The following is a 25,460-nucleotide window of genomic DNA, read 5'->3' as shown; positions in this document are numbered from 1 at the left end:
TAAGGTAAAAAATATCATTTAAAATATACACTTACTGGACAAAGGATGCTTTTTTGTCTGCAAAATGTTGCCTGATTTCATTAATGTTACTGTGCCTAAAAATAAAAATGGTTATTTTAAGATATGTTCACTGAAAGGTTCTTTGGGGAACCCAAAATGGTTTCTCTATGGCATCGCTTCAAAAACTCAATTTCGGAACTATTATTTTTAAGAGTGCAGGGCTTTTGGTTTCAAACAATATGCTTATGTAGTTTTGATTGACAAGCTACTAGAATAATTACCATTCAGGTTTATGAGAATTCCAGCACCTGTTCTCATTATACTCATACAGTGAAGCCAAATTGATGATCAGTACAGAGGTTTTGTCATTGCATCTTTATTTCCAGGTTTTGCATCACTTTCCATTTTGATGGGGATCCTTCTCTTTTTGCAGTCATCAAAATTTAGCTGCAGACCAGGAGAGCCTGAGCTCCATCCACTCTTCATCTCAGCAGGAGGGTCTCTGGGGCAAATGAATAAGTCCAGGGCTCTGGGAGGAATGTCAGCTGGCTGGAGGAACTGAGAGGCCTTGAGCAAAAACTTCTCTTCATGTACTGCACAGACTTGGGCTTCCACGCAAAAAAAAAATTGTGGGGGGAGAAAAGAGTCTTAATTCTGAAGCACTCGCCCTGTTCAGTCATACTGAAGCCTACAGCAACAGACGGCTTAAGAGTTTCAACAGCCAAAAGCATGCGAGAAACATGGAAAACACTAAAAAGAAAAATAAATACATCTTGGGGTTTAAAAAAGGAAGAAAACAACTTAATACATTAGTTTAAAAAAAATCCTCTCTCAACTTGTGTTTCTTACATATATATTTTAAACACAGCTTTGTACAATTTGGTAAAGTTCTCCGTTCTCTAGCTAGATCCGCAGGGGAAGGAGAGGACTGGGCTGCCCACGTTTGCTGGAATGAGGAAATGTACTCGGGACAGGTAAGGTTGAGAGGAGACAGTCCGTCTTCCCTAATTGACGAGTGCTGACAGAAGCAAGAGGCCTTGTTAGAATATTCCCCTCATTTTTGGATGGAGGTGTTCAGCAGTGAAGAAGACAGGCTTGTGCGGAGCATGTTACGGATAGAGACGATGCCCCCGTCATCACAGGAGCCGGAAACTTCTGCCACTCTATTTCTTATCTGTGGGAGGAAGAAGTCAGAGAGGAATGATGGAATAATCCTGAAACAGAACGCAATGCCAATGACCGTTTGATTTAAAAAAAATGTTTAGCGGTCAATGTGTTGACAGTACCTCTGCTCTCGTCTGCATCTGCGGCTGACCCAACAGGCCTTTGGCGAAGTAGATTATAATACTTTGTTTCCATCTCCTTAAAAACATTACAAAGATATTAGTCAACTTGTTACTAACTCAACCACACTTCAGTCCTCTCTGGGCTGGGTAATAAAGCTCAGCCTTTAGAAAAAAGATTTTTTTTTTTTATACTAAAATACTACTTATTTGTAGCATTTGTTGTGTGTGTGTGTAAATATATTTATACAGTTGCAATTAAAAGTCAAAAGTCAAAAGAATGGTCCGAAAAGTTGAGATAAGATATCATCTCCCTTCACAAACAAGGAAACACTACTGTTAATTACTTTTAATAAATCAATCACAACAACAAACTGATTATTATTTATTTATATCTATTAATAATTATCGTTAAACCATTTAATATGTATTGTTATTATTAATATTACACAATATATATATTATACTTTGTCTATATATATAACAGAATAAAACTAATCATTTAAGATCAGTTATTAGACAAAAATAATTGGCATTGCAGTAATGGTGGATCATATAAAAATTGACTATAAAAAATAAAAGCACAAAAAAAAAATCGATGCCAGAAACTAGCAAGTCGCAAGACAAGGATCACAAAACTAGTCTGACTATAAGAAACTTAATGGCCTTGAAAAGTGTATTAAAATCATCAAGATCACAATGTTTTTTATATCGCAAAACAATAATGAGAATAGTGTGAATATTTGATATATCATGAAGGCTTAAAATTCAGAGATGGTTGAGAGCAGACAGACCTTGAGGTGGTTGAGGTTGGCCTGCAGGCAGCGAAGATGTGAGAGGACCTGTCTGCTGAGGCGAGACGTGCTGCCTGAGGAGGGCGAGGAGAACTTGAGACTGATGCCCGAGTCAGCAGCACAGCTGTGGGCCAAACTCGGCTCCTTTCTCCCGACCTGAATATCATCATCAGTACTGCTCTCGCCTGAGCCGCCGTACCCCTCCAGAACCAGGTAGGCTGCTAAAAAGCACAACTACAATTAGCCGGGTCACCTGGATGTCGGAGCAGGTGCACTACTACACCATTTTACTTGTTTTTTTTTTCATTTATTGATGATAAATGCATAACGTCTCCAAGTCTAACCCTCCGTACAAGCTAGAATTTCCTGAAGACAGCAAAGTTCTTTGGTCGAACACTCACCGTAGTCTTCTGGGCACTCGTAGAAGCCTGTGTCTCCAGAAGTGTAGTCCTGAGCTCGACTAGGGGAGCGAGCAGAGCTGTGCTCCACCGGCGTGCGTAGAGAGGTGGTCCTGAGGAGACGACTGCCAGCCGATCGGCCCAATCGCTCACCCTCATCCTGAGCCATCAGCTGAGTCACCAGCACCTGCTTCAGAGCCGCCACTGAAAAACATGATCACCTTAATAAATAATAAACTACTACAGAACAACCTGAAATGAAGACGCTAACACAACATACAAGACAAGTGTGATATGGAGAGCCCATTTATAACTGATGTTAACAAGAAAACTGAAATGAAAAACTGAATCAGAAAAAAATAAAATGTTTTTAGTTGAATCTGTGCTGCAACAAACTGTGACAATAGGAATTACAATAAACACACTTATTAAAGGGATAGTTTACCCAAATTTATCATTTACCTCATGTCATTTCAAACCTGTATGACTGACTTTCTTCTGCAGAACACAAAGATTAGAATTTTGGTTTTATTGTATTTTTTGTCCATATTTCATGTACTATTTAAGTCAATATGAACCAAAACTGGTTATGAACATTTTGGAATGGACTACCCCTTTAACAAAAAAAAAGAAGGAAAGAAAAAAGGAATAAACAGCAATATGTACCTATCTATGGCTTTATTGGAAAATATTAGAGCATTTAATATGCCACATCGAGCCATCAGGGATGCAGATGTGATAACTTGAAAGAATTCAGTGTGTTTTTTGGTAACACTTTACAATAAGGTTTCATTTGTGGACATTAGTTAACTATATTAGTTAACATGAAACAACAATACTTTTATTAATCTTATATAATCTCAACATTTACTAATACATTTTTAAGATCAAAAGTTGTATCTGTAAACATTAGTTAATGCACTGTGAACAACACCAACATTTTTATTAACTTACATTAACAAAAGTTAATATATGCTGTAAGAATGTATTGCTCATTGTTAGTCCACGCTTCACTGAAACGTTTGTTGTTTTCAGCAGAAGTGATTCCCATTAGGAGGCACAAGTACAGAAGATATTTTATTGTTAGATACTAAACTAATTAAAAGACACTCGGAAAATAAATAAGCCTTTTCTGGAGTTGTTTTAATCAATAGAGGCTGAATTGTCATTTTCTTGAGTTGGCAGGCACACAGACAACAGCCACTCAATGCTGAGAAGAAGCCAAAACAAACGGTCACAGTAGCCTTAACTCATGGTATCTGGCATTGGTAAGATGTTTGGCAAGCACAATTCATTATTATGTCAATTATTCCATGTTTATTATTATTTCAAGTTACCAAAGATAAAACATGATAAGAAAGTGATATGTACGTAAGCTAATGCAGTTCAAACGGAGTCTTACAGGTTTTAAGGGCCTCGTCTGCTTTAGATGAACAGGATAGAGAGTCTGCGTCCCTGCCGTTCAAGAGTACGGAGTCCAGATACGAGCCATCCTTGCCAGCTCTCGGGACCTGGTCCTCTTCCCCAGGGTTGGCGTCCGGGACACAGTCCCGCAGGGCTGCTGAGGGCGAAAATTCACTGTCTTTCTCTGAGGACAGATGATGAAGGCTCGAGTTGAGTATGGTGGCAATCAACACTTTTACAATCAGAGAAGAGCTTGTACATGCACAGCTACCTGCGGACTGGATGCTTCCTGTGGAGATTCGTTCAGAGCCTTTGCTGAACTTGCTTAACTCAACACCGTCTCTGTCGCCACTAGAACACAGTTGAACGGTTATGTAAGCTACATGCCTTTATCATTTATAGTTACTACTTTTTTGATATGCCTTGTGTGTATAGATTTTATTGTTACTCTTGTCCCAGTCCCAGACTTTAAATCTTAAAACTATGAAAATCCAACATAAAAATGCTGTACATAATTCCATTACATATAACCATGTATATCTATAACTATGATAATCTAAACAAAGAATTATCATATACCATTTAAATATTTAGGTGAACGTGTATCTGGAAAAACGCGCGCGTCATTCCGTTGCGGAGACACTCTATTCGTTCCGGTGAAATCACAAAACAAAATGCACACAAATAAGTCCCTGCTTTATATACAACCACTCATGAACATATTCGGTTTTGATGAGAAAAAAACCCCGATACAAGTGTGGATTATAACCCCAAACCTCTGACACGCTTGGCCAAAGTTCTACCACTAGACCATTAGAGTACACAGGTAAAGTAGTTGGATCTATGCATTTATTTACGTAAAAATTCTCGGCACTAATAACATATATTCGATTTTATTAAATGACAAATTAAACCCTATGTACTATTTAAATCGATTGCTGGACATCGTAATGTTATTGTACACATATATTGTACATATATTGGCTCGTTTCCACTGAGCGGTACAGTACAGTACAGTACAGTACGGTTCGGGTCGGTAAACCATGATCCGGCTAGCGTTTCTACCGCCAACAGTACCCTTACTTGATAGGCGTGGTGTTTGCCGGAAAGAAGCGATCGACGTCATTTTCGCGCGAAGAAGAAATTTAAGCGACATAGTAAACAACAATGGATGACATACTGCAGATCTTGTTATTGCTTCTTGGCATGTTTGTCACAAGAAACAAGCGCCGGCATTAGGCGTTTCTCAATACCAAGTAGCCTACGCAAAGTCCGACTCAGGAGAATGATCCCGAGGACGCAAGTCCAGTAATTCTGCTAATGGAACAGCGCGTTCTTGAAAGCGCCACTCAGCTCGCTCTGCTACTCCGGTTATCTCTGTATGTACATTTTAGGCAACAATAAAACGAAATATGTAATAAAACACCACTCTGCTTCTTTTCGATTTCATTTAAATACATTAAACATTATAAGCACACAAATGTGGTTCAGGCAACGCATAGCCTATTGATTATATTCACTGCATGTATGTAGCCTATATTTATAACAAAACTAAATATAAAACACAACCCTGCCTCTTTTCGTTTAAATTTAAAAATATTAAACATTCCAGGCAATATGTGCATTGGTACAAATGTTGCAATAAACAACATTACAGATGGTCTTGTAATAAAATAAAAAATGACAAAACTCAACCCTATCTCTTTTGTTAAATTTCAGTTTTATTTTACTTGAACGCAGAGCGCCCGGTGATTGCTTGGAATTAGGGGTGGAACGGTACATGTATTCGTACCGAACCGAAACGGTACGGGCGTCACGGTTCGGTGCACGAATTTACACGGAGAATACACGGTATAAAAATAAATAAAACTCGCGTGAAAATTAATTAATGTAATGCGGAACTACTGTTAGATACGCGGGTTCTTTAGGGACACATAATCTGTACCATCGGCTTAGCTCTGAACGCGCGTTCACTTCAAACGTTGGCTTTATACGCGCGTCCTATTCGCTTTGGACTAGCGTCGAACTAGACGCGAATTTAACGCTCTATTCGCGTTTGGTGTGACCGCATAATGAACAGGCTGCGATGTCAAGATTGCAATGCTGGAGTGTGTGTGTTTGTGTGTGAGAGAGAGAGGCGCGGCCGCGATTGAACAGTGGAAACATAAAAAACATACTCCGTCATTTTGTTCATACAGATCATTAAACCTGCAAAGTGTTTACTTATATTTGTGTACACTCGCAATAAAACACCACATTGTGCTTTTGTCACACTGTAAACTCTTGTCAAACTGTAACCTACAACTGTCACCCAATCTCTCTCTCTCTCTCTCTCTCTCTCTCTCTCTCTCTCTCTCTCTCTCTCTCTCTCTCTCACACACACACACACACACACTGTTTTAAAAGCAAAACATATTTATCCAACTCCATTGCAAAACAGTCTGTGGGTCCCATCTTTTAGACATTCATCATATCGCATTGGTTTTCATTTCTCGTCCTCGGAGCACTAATCTTACACATTCTACATTGATTAAAAAAGAAAATCGAATGCGTTTTTAATGGTAATATTATTTTATACAGAAATCAATTATTTATAATTCATTATACCAAATTATTATATCAATTACCAAACATTTCGCAAGGTCTTTTTGTCTTTTTATTAATTTAATTAATAAACGAATTATATAAAACTATTGTCAGTGCACTACAAATAAACTGGTTCTATGCCTTTATTAATAAAACTTATTTAAAAAATACAATGCCTTCTGCATTTTTGTTTTGCTTTTCCCTCCATTGTACCGAAATCGTACCGAACCGTGATGTCTGAACCGAGGTATGAACCGAACCGTGACTTCTGTGTACCGTTCCACCCCTACTTGGAATGGATCTCAGTCAAATTATCATAAATCTATAAATAAACCACAGATTTGAGCTTTAAAAAGCTACATTCTCGCCTGAAAAACTCTTAAAACTACATTTCGTGACACAATAACAGTAGTATTATATTTCAACTGTATATTAAAAAAAGGCGCTTCTAATGCCCTTGTAGCACGCGCAAGTGACGATACTCGGTCAACCAATCACCGTTCTGCAGTGAGTCTAGCTCCACCTTTTAGTACCGTACCACTGTGCTAGGTACCCCAACGGAAGGGTACCCAAAAAGTGGTATGGTACGGTTCGGCTTTTTGGAACCATTCACAACTTTTGACAGTGGAAACGCAAATAATTGCGTACCGTACCGTACCGTACCGCTCAGTGGAAACGAGCCATATCTGATTCAGCATTGTATTAGCAACCAAAAATAAAGTTGCTCTTAATTATCATTGATGACTGATTATTGCCGTGTTTGGATCTATTATAGACTAATACTATACAGTTTTAATTATATAATTCATTGTATAATAGACCTAAATGACAATGTTTTTCAAACATTTTCAATGAGGAGCAAGCTAATCTATCGAATCTTTTATTATTCTCACAGTGCGTCGGTTATGCGGTGATGCGCTTTGAAATGCCGGGGCAAATTAATTGAAATATTTGATAATAATAATAATAATAATAATAATGAAAACAATAATCGGAAATGCCAAATCCTCTTGATATCACAGATAGCTGATGCTTTTGACGGGATCTCTTGCTATCGTTGATTCACGATATCATCGCCTATCAGCACTAGTCCAATGGACACTTTACAAGGGAATGGCAGTAAAGCGACGCAACTCATGCCGTAGGTCACAGGCCAGTAAGTACAAACACTTTAGTAATGTTAACTAAGCTGAGATCAGTAGAAAGTAGTGAGGGACTCACTCGTGCTGAGGCAAAGGAATGACGCTGTGGGGTTTGGCGTTCTTAACTTCTGCCCTCTGAGCGATCTGCCCTTGCCACCTGATATAAAAGACAGAGAATAAACTCATCTCTATAAACGAGAAAGTCATGGCTTTCAGAAACATCAGAAGGAAAGAAATGGCCACAACTTACATTCTCTGCTCGGACACTGTTTGGGCCATCAGCTCATAGATCTGAGCTCCGTTTTTGGACATGGAGATCACAAAAAATGATCTGTTATCTGTTTGGAGAAATAAAGGAAACCTATAAGGACTAATTCTTCAAATATACATGTTTGACAAATGAGAATGCAGACGCTCACCGGTCGCCACCGAGCGCACCAGCACAGTGCTGAGCTTGATGATGGGACTGAATATGTGTTTCGTGTCAGCGGTTCCTGCGAGGTTCTTACTCTGACACCTGAGAATAAGACGCTCGTCCTGCTTCTGCAGCAGCACCAGGATGTCTTCCAGGAGTAAAGTATATAGCTCTGACACAAAAACAGACACCAGTGTTATTATACAATCATCAGAAACCAGCTCTTGGGACGTTTAAGAGCAGTGGCTTACCAATAGTTTTGTCTTTGTTAATCTTCCAGGACAGAGGACCCTCATGGACCATCTTTCGTTTAGTGAGATCCAGGTTCTGTGTGACAACAAATGAATGAGTACCTTGCATCCTTAAAATCCCAGTTGTTACTAGAAAGGACTCACTAGTTTTGTACACACAGCACCCTTAGATTTGCTTTAAAAATCTGATCCGTATGTGGACTGACTGATTGATTACATTGACATTTTAAAACTGGATTCATATTTTCAGACAGGATAGTAAATAATGTCCCCCGTCTCTAGATTAGTTACTACATAGTGAATTGGAATGAAAATTAGAATGAAAACTGAAAATACAAAAATAAATGCTAATTCAAAGTATTATTAAACGCTATAATAGTAGTAGTAAATTAAGTTGTTACAGTGATGATTTCGAACTATATATATGAATGGGGTTTGGATTGAATTTGTAAAAATCTCAAAGTTTCAAGATTTTTTTTAATACTAAATGGATTTTTTTTCTGTCTGAATAAATACTTTAACACAACTTGATTTCAGCTCCTCAAGATGCTGTTTTACTAAAAAATCAATTTTAGACACATGAAATGTGATTAATGCTTATTTGCATGACAACTAAAACAGGTGGACTAACCTACTCTTCTCTCTTCCTCAAATACAGTTCTCCAGGAATGATCCTAGAATAATTTGTATTAGTACTTACCTTAAACTCCGAGATCATGGGGTTCTCGCTCTGCTTGAGGGAAGAGAGGTCCAGCCGTCTCTGGTAGTCTTCCAGTCTCTGTGGAACATAAGCAATATATATTTATTTATGCTGCAAAATCAATTAACATTGGCTGACCTTTTATGATACCGATTTTAGACAAAAAAAAAAGAAGAAAAAAAAACCTTGAGGATTGCAATCTTTTAGAAGTACACTGTGGACGTCGGAAAAGATTAGATTTTCCAAGCTGGGATTCTTTTTAATGAATTTCCTTATTAATAATCTCCAGCAGTATACAGAAAGTTAGGTCCCTGTTTCTACTCTAAGAGCAGTTTCAGGGCTGATGTAAGAGGACTCAGATGCGTTCGACCTATAGATGAGTATTGACATTCATTAAGTTCTGGTTTTCCAGTCCTTCCTCTGAGCGGACCTCAGGCTATAAAATCTGCCTTCCTTGGGCTGTCTGCTGAGAGAGAGAGAGAGAGAGAGAGAGAGAGAGAGAGAGAGAGAGAGAGAGAGAGAGAGAGAGAGAGAGAGAGAGAGAGAGAGAGAGAGAGAGAGAGAGAGAGAGAGAGAGAGAGAGAGAGAGAGAGAGAGAGAGAGAGAGAGAGAGAGAGAGAGAGAGAGAGAGAGAGAGAGAGGGGTAGCTCGATCGAATTGAACTGCTTACCTGTTTATTCTCTGACTCTTTCACAGACTGGTTGACGTGGTTGAGAATCTGTCGACAGTATTCGGCTGCTCGTCTCACTTTGACTTTCTCTTCTGACTCATCTGTCGGTAAGAAAGATACATAACGTACATGCACACACGTTTCAAGAAGAGACTAATCAATTCTTTAAGAACATCCTGGCCAGCCAAGTGCCCTCTATTTCCTCAAGTGCCCACCACTGAGACTATTGCCAAGCTCAGATAAATATAAGGAGAATCTCCCCCTCCTTAATCGCTAGTTATACTTTACACGTATTGCCTGCCTCTGACAATGCCAAGAGCCACAATTTAAAACGTCTGCCAAATAATGTGAGAGACAATTTGAAAGTGTCCGATTCTTGGAATAATAATAGGGATTTAAGAGCTGGCATAGCTCAAATTTACTAATGTTTTGCGTCCAGGCAGGAAACGCAGTTGTGTAGGGACCACAAGGTGGTGATGGGGTCTGTGGGCTGATGGGAAATATATATATATATATATATATATATATATTTCCTTCAAGGCTTGCACCTATTTCAAGGTTTGCATTCTCGAGCCACCAGGCACTGTTGTTGTGCGAATGAGCGGGCCGGAGCGAGTTTTCTGCTAGAACAGTGTCGTGTTAGCGCCCCCCTTAGTTAATAACTACTGATCTTTGCAACGGAAGTGAATTGATCAAAACTAACTTTAGCTGGACAATAATTTTATTCTAGAGCTGCTGTAAAGCCAAAACAATCTCTGTTACTTTAATTTCCTATTATCACTGTAAAGCTGCTTTGAAACAGTCCATATTGTTAAAAGCGCTATATAAATGAAGCAAATTAAGTAACTTGACTTGTGGAAAATTACCGTAGAAAAGAATGACATGACAAATGAAACCCTATGTACTGTTTAAATCGATTGCTGGACATCGTAATGTTATTGTACACATATATTGTACACATATCTGATTCAGCATTTTATTAGCAACCAAAAATAAAGTTGCTCTTAATTATCATTATAATGATCATTAATATTATTGCCGTGTTTGGACCTATTATAGACTGAATTATATAATTAAAACTGTATAGTATCAGTCTATAACAGACCGTAGAAAATGACAATGTACCGTAAGGAAATAATAATTAATGTTTCATAATTCATATATTTTTTATTTAAAAAATAGAGCACACTTCAATGCTGCATTTTCAGCAGCCATCACTCCAGTCTTCAGTGTCACATGATCCTTCAGAAATAATTCTGATATGCTGATTTCTGCATTTCTTATAATCATCGATGTTGATAATGGTTGTCTTGATGGTCAACTGCATTTAAAGAGTGAAGGGACTTTTGGAAAACAACTGAATTTTGAGTGGGTTTGGTTGATCCAGTCAACAACTAGCTGTCTGTCACATCACTGACATGCCTATGGCATGAGGTGAAAGCATCAAGAATAATTTATTGCTGTGAATCACTGCTGTTAGGACTGACAACCGCTCACGGGTTATGGAAAATGAAGAAAACAAGAGTTTGAGAACGAGAGAAAACGCCTGTTAAGTGCACAGGAGTCATTCTTGTTAGTAAACATGAATGTCAATCTCAAACATAGCCATTGAGATGAGTGATATACTAGCCAGGCTGATCAATCAAACAGCTTTGTTAATTTTGTTTTTAAATATTTTTTCGATTAAGTATCGTGTAAAATAAGTGTTCATTTGACTTTAATTTATATCAAATAGACTATTGGAGACGGTGGTGCATTAAGGAAGAGGATACCTGTGTACTTGGCAATGTTGTCCATCAGTAAGGGGTACTTGGTGAACCTCTGCATCTCTGCAGGAATGATGTCCTTTAGCTGTAGTCGTCGACACAGGCGATTGCTTTCAGCCTCCTGCAAATGGTGCAGAGACAATCAAACAAGAAATTGAGGACAACAGTACATGCAAATCCACAACAAAATCCTCCCTAATCTTTTGCATATCTTCTTGTTTTCAAGAGTCTCCAACATCATGAATTATACACTTCAGTGTGGATTTTACCCAAGTAATCCTCTGCAAGTCACAATACCAGTGATCTGTCAGCAAGGCATATAACTTGAATCAGTGATGTTTTTGTTGAGCACAAAAACATCTCTGAAATGTGTAAATATACAGTCTCCTCACTCACAAACATCTTCAAGTTGTCCATCAGAGGCATACTTTAATCAAAAATGAATATACTGTCATTATTTATTCAATCTGATGTTATTTCAAACCTGTATTAACTTACTTGCTTCCATAGATGACAAGAGGAGACACTAGGAAAAATATTCATGATGGTGTTTTCTGTACCAGTGTTGTTATAGTTAACCAAGGCTATAAAACATTGAATGTGACAAGGTCAAAACGAAATTCGTTTGGAGTTCGCTTTGGGAGTTCGAAACAGCTTTCCGGAAAAGTTCGCTTCGGCTGTTAAACACCTTTGTCCAACCATTGATCTGTGGCGATTACGTTATAGGTAGGTGTGCGCAGAGGCTCCGCCTTATTTCACATGGAAATCTTTTCTGGTTCATTTGGCCTGTTCAGTTGGTCGCAGTCAGATATCCATAAGTTAAAACATGAACACACTGGAGAGCTGCTTTATAGTAGAAAATAAAGTTGTACTTCTGATGAAACGAGACACTGACTGTTTTCCATGTTTAATACGGTAAAGCTGCTTGATTTTAAGCATTCTATTGTATAAAGTGCTGTGTATATATACCTATATTACATATATATAAACAAAAGTGACGTGACTTCACTGGAGTGCTGAATTGCAGAGCATGTGCAAACATATCCACATTGCTATGATCAGATGCTTTTCTTATGCTTTATAAAAAAAATGCTTGCTGTTTTCTCAATTTTGTTGTATGTTATTTTGTTACTGAGAAGAAAGCGCGCAGCACATATTTACATATTCATCTAAACGCCGCTCTCAGCAGTGTGGGTGGCGTCAGATGTTCAGTAACAGTATATCGCTGCTCATGTACTTCGAACTTTGTTTTACCCTTAAACTAAGAACGAAAAAGAACTTCATCGTGAGTATATCGGGGGTAACACTTTAGTCTTATAAGCACACATATTACTAGGAGGATATGCATGTTAGTACTTACTAAACACATACTATTGCCTTATTCTGCATGACCATTTTCTACATCCCTTAATACTACCTAATACCTAAACTTAACAACCACCTTACTAACTATTAATAAGGGACTTGAGTTAATTGAGGCAAAAGTTGTAGTTAATAGTTAGTTTACAGTGATAATTGGCTCTTAATATAAAGTGTGATCATTTTAAGTACTAAAATTACTAATAGAGAACAGCAATAAAAAATAAATGAAAGCTAAATAGAAACATACAAATAAACTAATAAAAATGACAAAAGCACATCACAAAATTACTAAAACTAAAAATATAAAAATTAGCCAATTCCAAATATTAATAAATGCAATAATAGTATAAACTAATAGTTTATATATATATACTTCCCTACACCGTTGCTCTCATTGGTCACCATTCATTTTCATTGCATGAAAAAAAGCAGCATGAACATTCTCTAAACTAATAATCTCCTTTTCTGTTCCACAGAAGAAAGTCAGTCAAATGGAAAAACATGTTGAGTACACGATGACAATTTTGGGTGAACTGCTTCTTTAAAATGCGAAAAAGCTGTATATTCTCTATTATACACCTCCAAAGCACAAAGAACATAACAACGGATTTGACATTTTTATTACACCTTTGTTTTAATGCTTACACTCTAGTTTTCTCAATGGAGAGATTAGAGCCCTTGATTTCATAAAACGCAGTATTATGTGGAAAGCTTGTTAAATCTCAAGTCTTACTCTTTGTGTTCCCTGCATCCACTTCTGCCACATGATGAAAACAGTGCAGATAAAATCACAAGCTTTCAACACTCAAGAGAGACTCTGAACAACTACATTTGCCTACGGTTAATAAACTCTTATCTTCAAGATAGGCAAATCCTACAGTATATCCTACAAATGTAGCTCCAATTAAACAAAATGTCTTTTGTCTTCCGTTATCACTGATGTTTGGCTGTCAGGCAGAGCAGATACTATTAACAATTCAGAGATTAGATATATAGATAAAGCATCTCTTCTGCTGTAACGCTGCATCAAACGAGTGAACCTGCTATTTGTATAAAATTAATAGGGCTGTCAATTCAGTTAATGCATTCTCAAAAGAAAAAAATGCATCATATTAATATAATTTATAATATTATACATTATAATATTATATAATTAATATTAACATTAATTTAATCATATTATATAATACTATTTGCTATTTGTTATAAAATTAATATTGCTGACAATCTATTAAAATGTAAAAAATGAATTGTTTAATTTAGTTAATACATAGATGCATTTTGTTCCTCCTAAAATATTTTCTTTAATTAATGTTATAATATATTACATAATTGATATTAACATTAATTAGTTAAGAAATATTATAATTAATAAAATTCTAATAATTATAACAAATATTAGAATATTATAAAACAACACTGATGTATGCCTGCTCCAAACATTTGCATAATTCGCAGTTCTTGTGGCCCTGCGGCCCGCAAGTAGTCTCGACCGACCTGCATGAAGGAGGTGAAACGCTGGTCCTTCTTCTGCCGGGATTTGATGAGCTCCAGGGCGAAGGGCTGGTTACTGCAGAAAGTGCCCACTGCTTGCATGATCTTCTCCTCCTCTCCACCACTGAACTAGAAAACAGCAAGCCAGAGGATTTGTGGGTGGGACTGGGAGTCTCATCACACAGAGAAGACCTACTACGATGGCCACAGGATACAAGCAAAACACAAGGCCTTACCCAAGACAGCAACTCATCTCCAATGTGGTCGATGACCGACGTCTCGTTCTTTTTGCGTATCGCTGTCATTTGATCCGCTATCCTCACTGAAATTTAAAAGAGCAGATGCCATGATGAGACACGTGGTGATTTATCTGAAGAAAATGTATCGGAAGACGACGTACTGTGCAATTGGATGATTTCCTCCAGGTTGGTGAATATGTTTTTGATGTCAGCAAGGGGCAGTATGTTTTCTCGGGTGAGCTTCTGGTAGAAAACACTGTCTAGGACCTTCAGCATGCGTACATGGGCTCGCTCCGTGTAGAAGAGTTCTGAGAGCATCAGAGGGTTACTTCAAAATGCTTAAACGGCACAATGACTACTGTACCAAAACACCACTCTAACAGAATACTTTGTACATATTACACCTACAGATCTAAAAGTGCACCTGCCTGATTCACGTAGTGAAACACGAACAAGATCGTACCATTAATGACTTCTTGTCTCTTGATCTCGTGGGGTGTCAGGCCAGCTAAAACATCACGCCCGACCAGCTGCTGCCAGTTTGGAGGATCTACATCAGAGTAAACATCACTCCCCTGATCATCCTCACTCTGCAGCTCCTCAAACCTGGGAGGGAGGAGATGGTACATAGATTTACTCTCTCATTAAGCTCAGTGTGTATCTCTATCTAAATGTGAAGTTGGTGCACAATAAGAGGGCATACACAGGAAGCTCATCAAAAAAGGGGATAACAGTATTCTAACAAGGTGTTATGGAAAACGTTATGGGAAAATTTGTTCAGACTGAGAACTGAAAATACTGTGCAATGTGGTATAACCTCAGTCAATCAATAGATATTTGATGTTTAATATACATTTATGTCAGTAGACACTTTGGACAAATAAGATTTCACAACCTAGCACAAAATAGAATCCAGTCGGTAGAGAAAATGTTCTCATCATGACTAGTTAGGAACAAAAGTTGCTTCTGGTTAGGATACAGTGTATAGAGTGAAGTGGGTGACAGAAGCCAGTGACTAGTACCTTCTACTCAGTTTAGGTGTGCCCACATCATGGAGTCTGGAAAACAGTACACACATGCCCACTTCAATGACACAGTGACAGCACTGATTTTAAAATCCTGGCCAATATGTTATACAGCTTGTTATGGCTAATAACCAATAAATGTCTGACATTAAAATCTATATTATTGAGTCAAATAAAAAATAAAACACTGAACATTAAAATCAATAATTTCGAAATGCTACAAGTGAATTTAAGCATCACAACATTATAATGGACAGCACATTATGAAAAATGGATATTCAATGGAACATTTGAGAAATACTATCATTAACAGTTGTATTCGTTTAAATATTAGTATTTAAAAGGGTCCTATGATACCCTTTTTCAAAGTTTTGATTTTGTTTTTTTGGGGTCTACTAGAGTAGGTTTTCAAGAAGAAGAAAAAAAAAAAAGAAGAAGATTTTTCACATTTTATATTATTACAGAACCTCTCTTCCCAGTCTGTCAGTAACGCTGTTTAGTTCTGGTCTCTATGAAGCCACTCCTTTCGAAAAGCACAACGTGCTCAGATTGGACGGCTGTACCAGTGTGTTGTGATTGGTCAATTTTTGGTCAATTTTAAAATAGCGGAAAAGAGCATGCACAATCAAATATCCAATATCAGCAGATACCAATAAAACAAAAATCATACTTTTTTCTGACAAAAAAAAGATTAGAGAATGTAGTGATGCATGAAGCACAGCTTACTTATTGTTCACTTTTAAACCAAGCAGCTTTCTTTTGGTCAACGAGCAAAATCTAAGGAACTTTATCGCCCTTACGCAAAACTCTCAATTGGGCCGATATCTACTAAAATTACTGGACTTCAACCATGAAATTTTGCTGAGAAATGGTAAATATGACTGCATGTAGAGAGACTATGTTAGAGATTATGTTAGAAATAAATTTCAAATAAAGAAGAAACAGATATTGTTTGCTGCATAAGCTTTTAAGTATGCACCTGTCTCCATCTCTGTCTTCATCTAGCTGGTCCATGTTGTATGGGATGTAGTCACAGGGTGGGTAGATGCTGTCCAGCACATCTCCAGACTGCACCCCATCACTGAGCCGGGGAACCACCGCAGATGGGCTATCTGATGACACAGAAAAGCCAGTCTCAGACAGCATGTCCAGGATATGAAAGGAACGATTGCTCAGATGAATGAGATGGAAATGCTGTACTCACTAAACTCTGGGTCCCTGCCAGAGGGATCTGTCGGTGAGCCGTAAGGGGCGCTGAAGGGAGGAGAGGTGATCAAACCCGGGCTCTGTAGGAGGTCCGAGCCCTCACTCGACTGACTGCCCCGCATACGTCCACTTTCTATTAGGTCTGAGCCGCCCATCGCTGGCTGAGACATCTGCTTCTGAGGCCTTTGCTTGATGTTGTCCCCGGCCCTCCCCGCTGCTCAAACACACACCAAACCAGATTCAGCGTCAATATGAATCTTTCACCACCCAGAGGAAGGAAAGCAAAATGAGGGCAGGTCTTCTGCGTTTAGAAATGGCCAGGAATCGCAAGCTTTCGAGCCTAGTATTAACTACACTACTGTTCAAAAGCTTGTGGTCGAGATATAATTACGTGTAATTTAGTCCTGTGATAGCAAAGCTGAATTTTCATAAGCCATTACTCTAAGTCTTCAGTGTCACATGATCCTTCAGCAAATCATTCTAATACGCTGATATGGTGCTCAAGAAATATTTTTTCATTATTATCAGTTAAAAACAGTTCTGCAGCTTAAGTTAAAGTTCAAAAGAACAGCATTTATTTGAAAAAGATGTAGATATAATAACTGTCTATTAAATATGAAAATATGGCAGATATTAAAATGAAAGTTTTTCAACTTTTTTTGTGTAAGTACATTAAAAATAAAACACTAAAAACTTTAATCATTTGCTTTAAACGCAGTAAGTGAATTTAAGCATTTTGACATTATAATGTAGAATGTGAAATAAGGATATCCACAAAGAGTCACAACAAATATGATCCAAATATTTCTGTTCTCATTTTAGTTTAATTCAATTTATCTGTGTATTTTTCTCAAACCAGCCATTAGTAAATGCACAAAAAAAGTTCAAAGACTTAAGAAAAAAAGGTGTCTTAAATTGCTGTGGGTTGTAGAAATTTTCGCTAGACTTACACGGTAATGAATCGATACGACTGGGCCACCGCGGGGGAACCCGGATGGGGAAGCGAGGCTTTTTCAGTTTCTCCTCCCCTTCCTTTTCGGTTTTGCTTTTCTGTTCAGGAAGGATAAAACAACAAACCTCAGGGTAACGGCTTTGCCATGGAAAGACTGAGAAGATAAGTGTTCTGTTCCAAAACCTAGTAAACTGCCTAGAGGGGCAGCATTTCAAGGCACTATATGCATGCTCCGGACACGAAGGAAACCTAATTATACCGCCTCTTAAGACATCATCTTTTCGTCGATTTCTAAGGCAGCATTCATACATCATTTACGGAAAAAGCTAAATTAAACAATACATCCAAGATGAGAATTTGTTTTAATCACAGATGGATTGTGTGGATCATTTTCATGCATAAAAGTAAAATGTGATTCCACTGGCTTCAAGTACAATCTACTTTCTATTTACATTTTGTATTTTATTTTACAGTACAATAGTAATTTATCTATTTCTGTTTATTTGATCAACATGCCAACTCAAAACTATGCTAATGTCAAACTATTGTATGTAGAGCATTCCGAATCAGTCAAATGAGTTTCTGCTAGGATGTTCCCTTAGAAGGTAATTGCATATGTAGACAGCAAGGCAGCAGACTAGGTTTTGGAACAAAGTTAATGTGGTTGAAATGTGAAAAAATATGAGGCAGATGGAAACGGTATGAGCTGATACCCTCAGTTTGGAAGGAAGAAAATTAATTCGAACTCGTTTGGACTCCAGGTTTCGTTGCTCTTTCACCCGAACTCCCAGATGCTTCATGTACATGAAGATCACATACTGTATGGTGGTGCTGGAAGAGACACAACTCAGTTTTAACGTTGAATTTAACTCTTTTCTCACTCCCTGTCCAAGCTTAGTAACTAGAGAGCACGGCGTTGAGCATCAAAAATCTTTCGATTCCTAATTTAGATTCGAGTCTCTGAGGGTTGTGCTGTGCCTGTTGAGTGCTGTTGGCTCCATGTGGCCAACTCCTTCTGTTCCACATGACTCCTATCTTATTGTGCCTTCTGCCATATGTCACAAAACTCACATGCACACGCGCACGAGTTCCCCATCTATCTTCTCACATATGTCCTGTACATTCATAAATCATACAGGCTTGTGGTGTTTCCATATGGCATCTCAAATATGTTTGCCTACATTATGGTAAATGAGGACTAGGAAATGCATGAAGATCAGAAATCTCATTAAGTCGCTCTGTTTTGCAGCATCTTGCATTTGTGTCAAGTGTCAATGCGCTGGCACCCCAGGCTGACAATTTACAAACAAATCCAACGCAACGTCTTTACGCACGATCAAATAACCCTCATCCTTAAAGTCTTTATTATCATTATGGATGAGGTTTGCCGCAGGAAAACATGAAAAAATCTCACCATTTCTCCTCTTCTGTGGGTTGTGAAGTCAACCTGAAAGAGACACTCGTGTAAGATGGAGGACAGCCATTGAGGAAGCAATCTTGAGTATGTAGAGTAGGGCTGGATAATATTCTATATTTTGACATTTATGCATTTGGTCTGAAATATATACTGTAAATAAAATGGCTAAAGCAGTGGTTCCCAAATTTGGGGGCCTGGAGTTCTAAAAAGGGGGCCCGCCAAGGCTATAGGAAAAGGTACATTCAGCGGATTGTTAAGCAAAAGAAACCTCTTTGGGTTGATACAAGACCCCACTGCGAAATTATCCTGCTTATTATGTGGCTACTTGTCACATAAGTAAATAATTGAACACAAAATATTAATTTGACATAAGTATAATATTTGCTATTTCGACATATAATTATGAATAAACATTATTGCTGATTCATATTTGAACGTTTTGCAACTGAAGATTAAATCGAACGCATTATTAATAGCTGTCCTATCAATACTATGAAAGAACACAAAAATAGTCTAACATCCAAATAAAAAGTATACTTGTTAAATATCGTCAGAAAAATCACCGGAAATATATCATTACTATTCAATTTATCACCCAGCCCTAATGTGGAGTGATTAACAGAATGTGTGAGGTTTCTCACAGAATGTCATCTATCTTGGAGAGGATGTTTTCAGCACATGATCGCTCTCTCTCTAGAGCCAGCTGTTCAGAGTCCAGCCGAGACAGCTCTACATCAGCCAGGGTCAAACCCATACTGCGCTTCTGCCTGTAAGAGTGGATGCAGTTGGTTTGTAGGTGCTACTGTCAATGTGTTACTGTCAATCTGAATGAGAACAATGTGACATCACAGGTTAGCTATGATGGTGAATTTGATTCCTGACCTGAAGTCCTCCAAGTTTCTGTGAACATCAGGAAGGAGCGTTTCCTGCATTGTCTGTATATACTGCCTGTGCAATTCCTCAGGAATCAGCTCTGGTCTCCGCCGCTCTGACAACGTATACAGAAAAATAAAGAGCAATCATACACGTTTACTGTTTTTAAGCTGATTTTCTTTGTTTATTGAGATGTAACAAATTATGCCAGTATATTACAATAGTTTTAAAGGTGATTTAAAGGGATACTCCACCGTTTTTTCATATTAAACTATGTTATTCACTTAACTAAGACGAGTTGATACATACCTCTGTCGTCTCAGTGCGTGCACTCAATCGCTCTGGCGCGCGAGACACTTTGATAGCACTTAGCTTAGCCCAGTTCATTCAACATGGGCCAAGCAGAGAAGTGACCAAACACCTCCACGTTTTCCCTATTTAAATACAGTTACTCGAGCAGTGTAACTCGACCTAGGACGGTGACACAAAATAAAACGTTGCGCTTTTCTAAGTGTGTAAAATGGATAACTATATTGTATGGCGGAATACCATAGCAAGTGCTTGGGAGCACTTCGACTCGGCGCAGTAATATCATCACTCGTGAAAAGTCCTCTCCCCCTCTCCCTCTCCGGAGTGATGATATTACTGCGCCGAGTCCATAGATATATATGCGCCGAGTCGAAGTGCTCCCAAGTACTTGCTATGGTATTCCGCCATACAATATAGTTATCCACTTTACACGCTTAGAAAAGCGCAACGTTTTATTTTGTGTCACCGTCCTAGGTCGAGTTACACTTCTCGTGTAACTGTATTTAAATAGGGAAAACGTGGAGGTGTTTGGTCGCTTCTCTGCTTGGCCCGTATTGAATGAACTGGGCTAGTTAAGTGCTATCAAAGTGTCTTGCGCGCCATAGCGATTGAGTGCATGCACTGAGACGAGAAAGGTATGTATCAACTCGTCTTAGTTAAGGGAATAACATAGTTTAATATGAAAAAACGGTGGAGTATCCCTTTAAGATTTCTAGACCCTAACCATCACAGAATTCAATTTTAATCAAAGCATTGTCTAGCAAGTTAATTGAGTCATAGTTCTCATGAAGACCCTTAGCTTGTCAAATAATCTAGGCATTGTCAGGTGTTACGGTCTTTTAAGGACAAATCAGACCTAAGCTACTAAGATTACTAAGCTATCTAAATGGGGACAAATGATAGACTTCAATTCCTTTGTTTAAATATAGAACTTCATTATAATTGCTTCAGACTAACCCTAAAAGAGAACTTGTTACATTTTTAGAACGTGTATATAAAAAAAATATATAAAAAAAAAATGTCCCCATCAAGAACAATTTTGTCCCCAACCTACAGCTAGGTACATGCATAAATACATTTCTCACAAATACACATTCAAACAACCATTTATGATCAGTAAACAACAGAAAACAGCTCATTTGAGCCATAAACATGTTGTCTCTTCAAGCAATGTCAACATGACACATGGTCAGAGTGACCAAGTGCTTCAGATGCTAAATCCATAATAACATGGAGAGTCCACATGAATGTTAAACAGGATTATGCCTTCTAAACAATTGCAGGTTTCCCACAGAGGTCTGAGAAATAATGATGTGGTTGGATGTTGAATGAACACAGAAACACGACTGTTGAAACAACACTGCGAGGGTGAGAATAAGTTTTGTGTTTCCATTAAGACGCTTCTAAAATGAACTGTGCTTACCGAGCTCAGTGGAGATGGATTCAGGCACAGCGACCTTCAAATTCTGTTGAACGAAAATAATAAATTAAAAAGGGGTTTCTGACAAAAGAAGAAGTTTTTTTTTTTGCCTGCAAAACAACTACAAACGCTAAAATAACAAGGTAACAAAATAGCTGAGCTCTGGGAAAAGAAATATGCACAATTTTCCCAATGAACTACCCGTCCATCTGGCAGAAAGAGAACAAAGTTTGCTGCAGGGAAGACTCGCACCCACTCACAAACTCACACTGAGTTTGAGAACAACAACATGCAATGACCGCGGAGAAAGGTAAAAGGTTGTCTGAGAGAGCGTTTGCTTCCTGACCCTGAGGGTGCTGGGAAAGGAGTAACCTTCCACACACCTCTCGGGACAAAAGGCACGGTTGATCTGGGTGGATCCAGGCTTTTGCCTCAACATGCCCGCAGACCAAATGACACCAAGACAGCGCAGACAATGACAGGTTAGAGCGAGAAGGGATGAGGTGTGAAAAGCTCCACTTACTGCCCCCCGGTCTATGAAGAAAGTCAAGAAGTCCATGAAGATGCGCCGCATTTCTTTGGAGTTGGTCTGTTTGTAGAGGTCAGCGTACAGGTAGCAGAGCTGTGGAGGGAAGTGGGATTCAGTGAGCGAGAACTAGCGAGACAGATTTGTGAATTTGTTTGTGACTGATTCAAATTGAAAACATTACTGATAGCTGATACCAATATGGTCACCAATATACACTACGTTTCAAAATTTTGGGGTTGGTCAGATCTCAACTTTTATTTAGCAAGAATGCACTGAATTGCTCAAAAGTGACAGCAAAGACATTTAAAATGTCACAAAAGATTTCTATTTCAAATAAATGCGGTTCTTTTGAACTTCATTCAACAAAGAATCTAGCCTGGTTAAAACCAGACCATTCTCAGTTGTAACTGAGTTATGGTCTGGCAAAGCATCATAGACAAATCATTTCCAGAGGGGCGTCACCAACGGACGTCGCGGATAGACCTAAACCCAATCAGAGCGATGAAGGAGATGACGTATGCAGAGCGGCGGAGAATCTTCGAGTGTTGTTCTTTGCTCGGTTTTTAACAAAAAGGAAACGTTCAAATCGCTTAAAACAGACGCAATAGCTGATTCGAACGAGCGATGTTCGACGGCGGCATCCATCTTTGTAATGTAGGCTACAAAATCTGCTTCAAAATCCCAGCGCTGTTCGTCATCGTGTAAAGCCCGCCCCAACGTTTCTGATTGGTGCCTCGATTTCGACGGATTGGAAATGGGCTTGAATGAGTTCTTTGCCAGACTAACTTTCAGAGCAAATCTAAATTTGCCGGAAGTTGTCTGGGTTTTCCCAGGCTACAAAGAATCCTGAAAATAAAACCATCACCGTTTCAACATTGATAATAATAAAAAAAAAATTGTAGTCTGAATAGAAAAATCTAGTGCTTTCAATCGATTAAAAACATTAACTAATTAAAAAAACACATTTGTTCTGTCACTAATTGCGATTAATCGCAACATTAATATTTGATATTTTTATATTGTAACAGTTTCACAGTTACTCTCCAAATTAATGTAGAAACAACTTGAAGACAGTATATTTTAAATACGTGTTGTGATGGCATCTTCTAATGAATGAAGGCCAGTTTCACTGATACTAATACTGGTACTAATTTTCTTTTTTACATTAATGATAGACATTCGACATTACAGTATAATTGAAAGCTATTAATTTCAACATTTATTAGGCTTTCAAAAAAAATTACTTAATTTAAGTGAAATTAAAACAATCTTCAGTCTTCACATTATAATAAATGTAATATTTAGCCAACCAGTGGCTTTTCTACCTGTCTAACAGGTAGGAAATATACAGAAATTGAATAAAGTTATCAAACACTTTACAGTCTTAACTGCATAAATTATAAATTAAATCTAGATTAATCCTTATTAAAGCTAATGTTAGCCAAAGGATGACATAAAAAAAAACGGATGCTGCGTTAATTGCGTTAAATATTTTTAACACGTTAAACTGAAAATATTAATTGCATGCATTAACGCGCTAATTTTGACAGCACTAGAAAAAACGCATTAAATCCTTCATAGGTGGTTTGAAATCAGAAATTCAGATTTTTGTAAGTGCATTTTTTTTATTTTTGAGTGGTTTATTTCATCATTCATTGTGTAGCTTGTTAAAATCAGAGGTTGTGACATGAAGACTTCCAATAGAACATGCTTCCCTGTTTTTTTTACACTTTTTTTCTGTGATGAATGAGAAGATTTGGATCCTCCATTCAGGAAAAGCATAATCCATGGCAAAACATTTATTTGCTAAATTCTCACGTGTGGTGAACCTCGTCGATGCGGATGTGCTAGTAAAACAAACTTGTAGCTTGAAAAGTTGGTCTAAAAACAGATTTAAGAAGAAAAAATGCTGGGTTGAATCACTGTTTCAAACCAACTCTATGGGATTTTCCATCCGTTTTATTGTCTGTCAGGCAATACCATAAATCGGTTTGCTTAGAAAAGCATGACCTATAGCAATAGTCTTGTCTGCCTTAGCAAGCATTTCTAATTACTGCTGGAACTCACAAGAGGCGCAGGGTCAAACTGGGAGATCACATGGTGCAGGAAGGCGGCAAGATGAGCAGGGCGAGTCTTGAGCAGCTCGATATTCTGGAAGCAGCTGCACTGGCCGTTCACCTGGAACACATCATATCAGTTTAGAGAGTGAGGTGACCAAGATCAGGGTTTCTACACTGAGGGAAAAGAACTGAGAATACCTGCTCCTGCTCGGTGTCAAAGTCATCATCTTCAGCAGCAATGATCTCCGTAGCCAGGCGGGAGGGTGGGCTCCCTATGGAGGATTGGAAACGAGAATCCTACGGCAGGAAGCAGAGAGGTGTGACAATCGTGCTGATCTGAAATCAGACGGTAAAGTCCGTCAAAAGGAATGGTTCTCACTAGGTCAGAACGGTCCTCGACCTCAGGAGACGGGCAGGAGTTGAGGCTGTCTCTGGGGGTGCTCTTCGGACTGGAACAGTTGGAGGCCCTTCGGCTCTCTGGAGAGGCCAGATAGAACCGGTGCTGGACCTGCACATCACACCATATACACAATTAATTACACCATAGGGAAGGAAGGAACAAGAGCCACCGAGAACACTCATGTTCAGCTGAGATCAGTGAAAATATCTCATAAGAAGAGAATGCATAGTACACTTACTGAACTTCCACTCCAGAAACCCTCCGGGCTGAAATCTCCCTTATATTGATCCTCATCCACCCAACAGCCATCTTCACTGTTCCTGAGACACATACCCTCCTAAAGCACAGATTTATAGTTCATTCATGTGGCATAATTCAATGATATTCATGATTTTTTTTTAAACTATCATAGTCTTCTAAGAAGTGGTCAAGTAATATATCGTTCATACCGACATATTAACATTGGCTAATAACTTTTCCCATTGGGCCAATAACTATCCCCATCCAGCCTTTTGAAAGCCTATATTCTGGTGCATATTATGTTTTTGGGGTCTACTAAAATAGGCTTTAATGCTAGAATGTTTTTTTTTTTTTTTTTTTTTTTAAATCACATTTTATATTATTACAACAACTCTCTTCCTGGTCTGTCAGTAACGCTCTGTTCCTGTCTATATGAAGTCCCTCCTTACGAAAAGTGAAACGTGCTCTGATTGGTTGGCTGGACAAGTGTGTTTTGATTGGTAGACTGCTTCAAGTGTGTTTTGG

General features: G+C 38.3%; 1 protein-coding gene across 3 annotated transcripts in view; it reads right to left on the bottom strand.

Annotated features, from left to right (window-relative positions):
- Positions 1-356: 356 nt before the first annotated feature.
- arhgef12a (Rho guanine nucleotide exchange factor (GEF) 12a) overlaps positions 357-25,460 on the bottom strand; it is a 54,534-nt gene continuing 29,430 nt past the window's right edge. For 2 of the 3 annotated variants that reach the window (XM_056263370.1, XM_056263372.1), the window contains 31 exons: positions 24,934-25,032; positions 24,675-24,803; positions 24,494-24,592; positions 24,303-24,413; positions 22,230-22,328; positions 21,710-21,752; positions 19,987-20,092; positions 19,746-19,871; positions 19,102-19,134; positions 18,401-18,518; positions 17,686-17,785; positions 16,734-16,949; positions 16,509-16,641; positions 15,527-15,562; positions 14,968-15,110; positions 14,666-14,812; positions 14,502-14,587; positions 14,269-14,394; positions 11,416-11,530; positions 9,644-9,744; positions 8,974-9,051; positions 8,274-8,349; positions 8,027-8,194; positions 7,858-7,945; positions 7,687-7,764; positions 4,151-4,230; positions 3,878-4,063; positions 2,479-2,679; positions 2,078-2,298; positions 1,287-1,362; positions 357-1,174 (listed from right to left, as the gene is read on the bottom strand). In XM_056263370.1, the coding sequence (XP_056119345.1) occupies positions 1,164-1,174; positions 1,287-1,362; positions 2,078-2,298; positions 2,479-2,679; positions 3,878-4,063; positions 4,151-4,230; positions 7,687-7,764; positions 7,858-7,945; positions 8,027-8,194; positions 8,274-8,349; positions 8,974-9,051; positions 9,644-9,744; positions 11,416-11,530; positions 14,269-14,394; positions 14,502-14,587; positions 14,666-14,812; positions 14,968-15,110; positions 15,527-15,562; positions 16,509-16,641; positions 16,734-16,949; positions 17,686-17,785; positions 18,401-18,518; positions 19,102-19,134; positions 19,746-19,871; positions 19,987-20,092; positions 21,710-21,752; positions 22,230-22,328; positions 24,303-24,413; positions 24,494-24,592; positions 24,675-24,803; positions 24,934-25,032 (3,429 nt within the window). In that variant the 3' untranslated portion in view covers positions 357-1,163. The remainder of the gene's footprint in view (positions 1,175-1,286; positions 1,363-2,077; positions 2,299-2,478; positions 2,680-3,877; positions 4,064-4,150; positions 4,231-7,686; positions 7,765-7,857; positions 7,946-8,026; positions 8,195-8,273; positions 8,350-8,973; positions 9,052-9,643; positions 9,745-11,415; positions 11,531-14,268; positions 14,395-14,501; positions 14,588-14,665; positions 14,813-14,967; positions 15,111-15,526; positions 15,563-16,508; positions 16,642-16,733; positions 16,950-17,685; positions 17,786-18,400; positions 18,519-19,101; positions 19,135-19,745; positions 19,872-19,986; positions 20,093-21,709; positions 21,753-22,229; positions 22,329-24,302; positions 24,414-24,493; positions 24,593-24,674; positions 24,804-24,933; positions 25,033-25,460) is intronic. The other variant, XM_056263371.1, reaches the window with a different exon arrangement.

This window comes from Rhinichthys klamathensis, unplaced genomic scaffold (genome assembly GCF_029890125.1).
Source record: "Rhinichthys klamathensis goyatoka isolate OS25496 unplaced genomic scaffold, OSU_Roscu_1.1 h1tg000206l_1, whole genome shotgun sequence".
NCBI lineage: Eukaryota > Metazoa > Chordata > Actinopteri > Cypriniformes > Leuciscidae > Rhinichthys > Rhinichthys klamathensis.
This window is presented reverse-complemented; position numbering and strand designations above follow the sequence as displayed.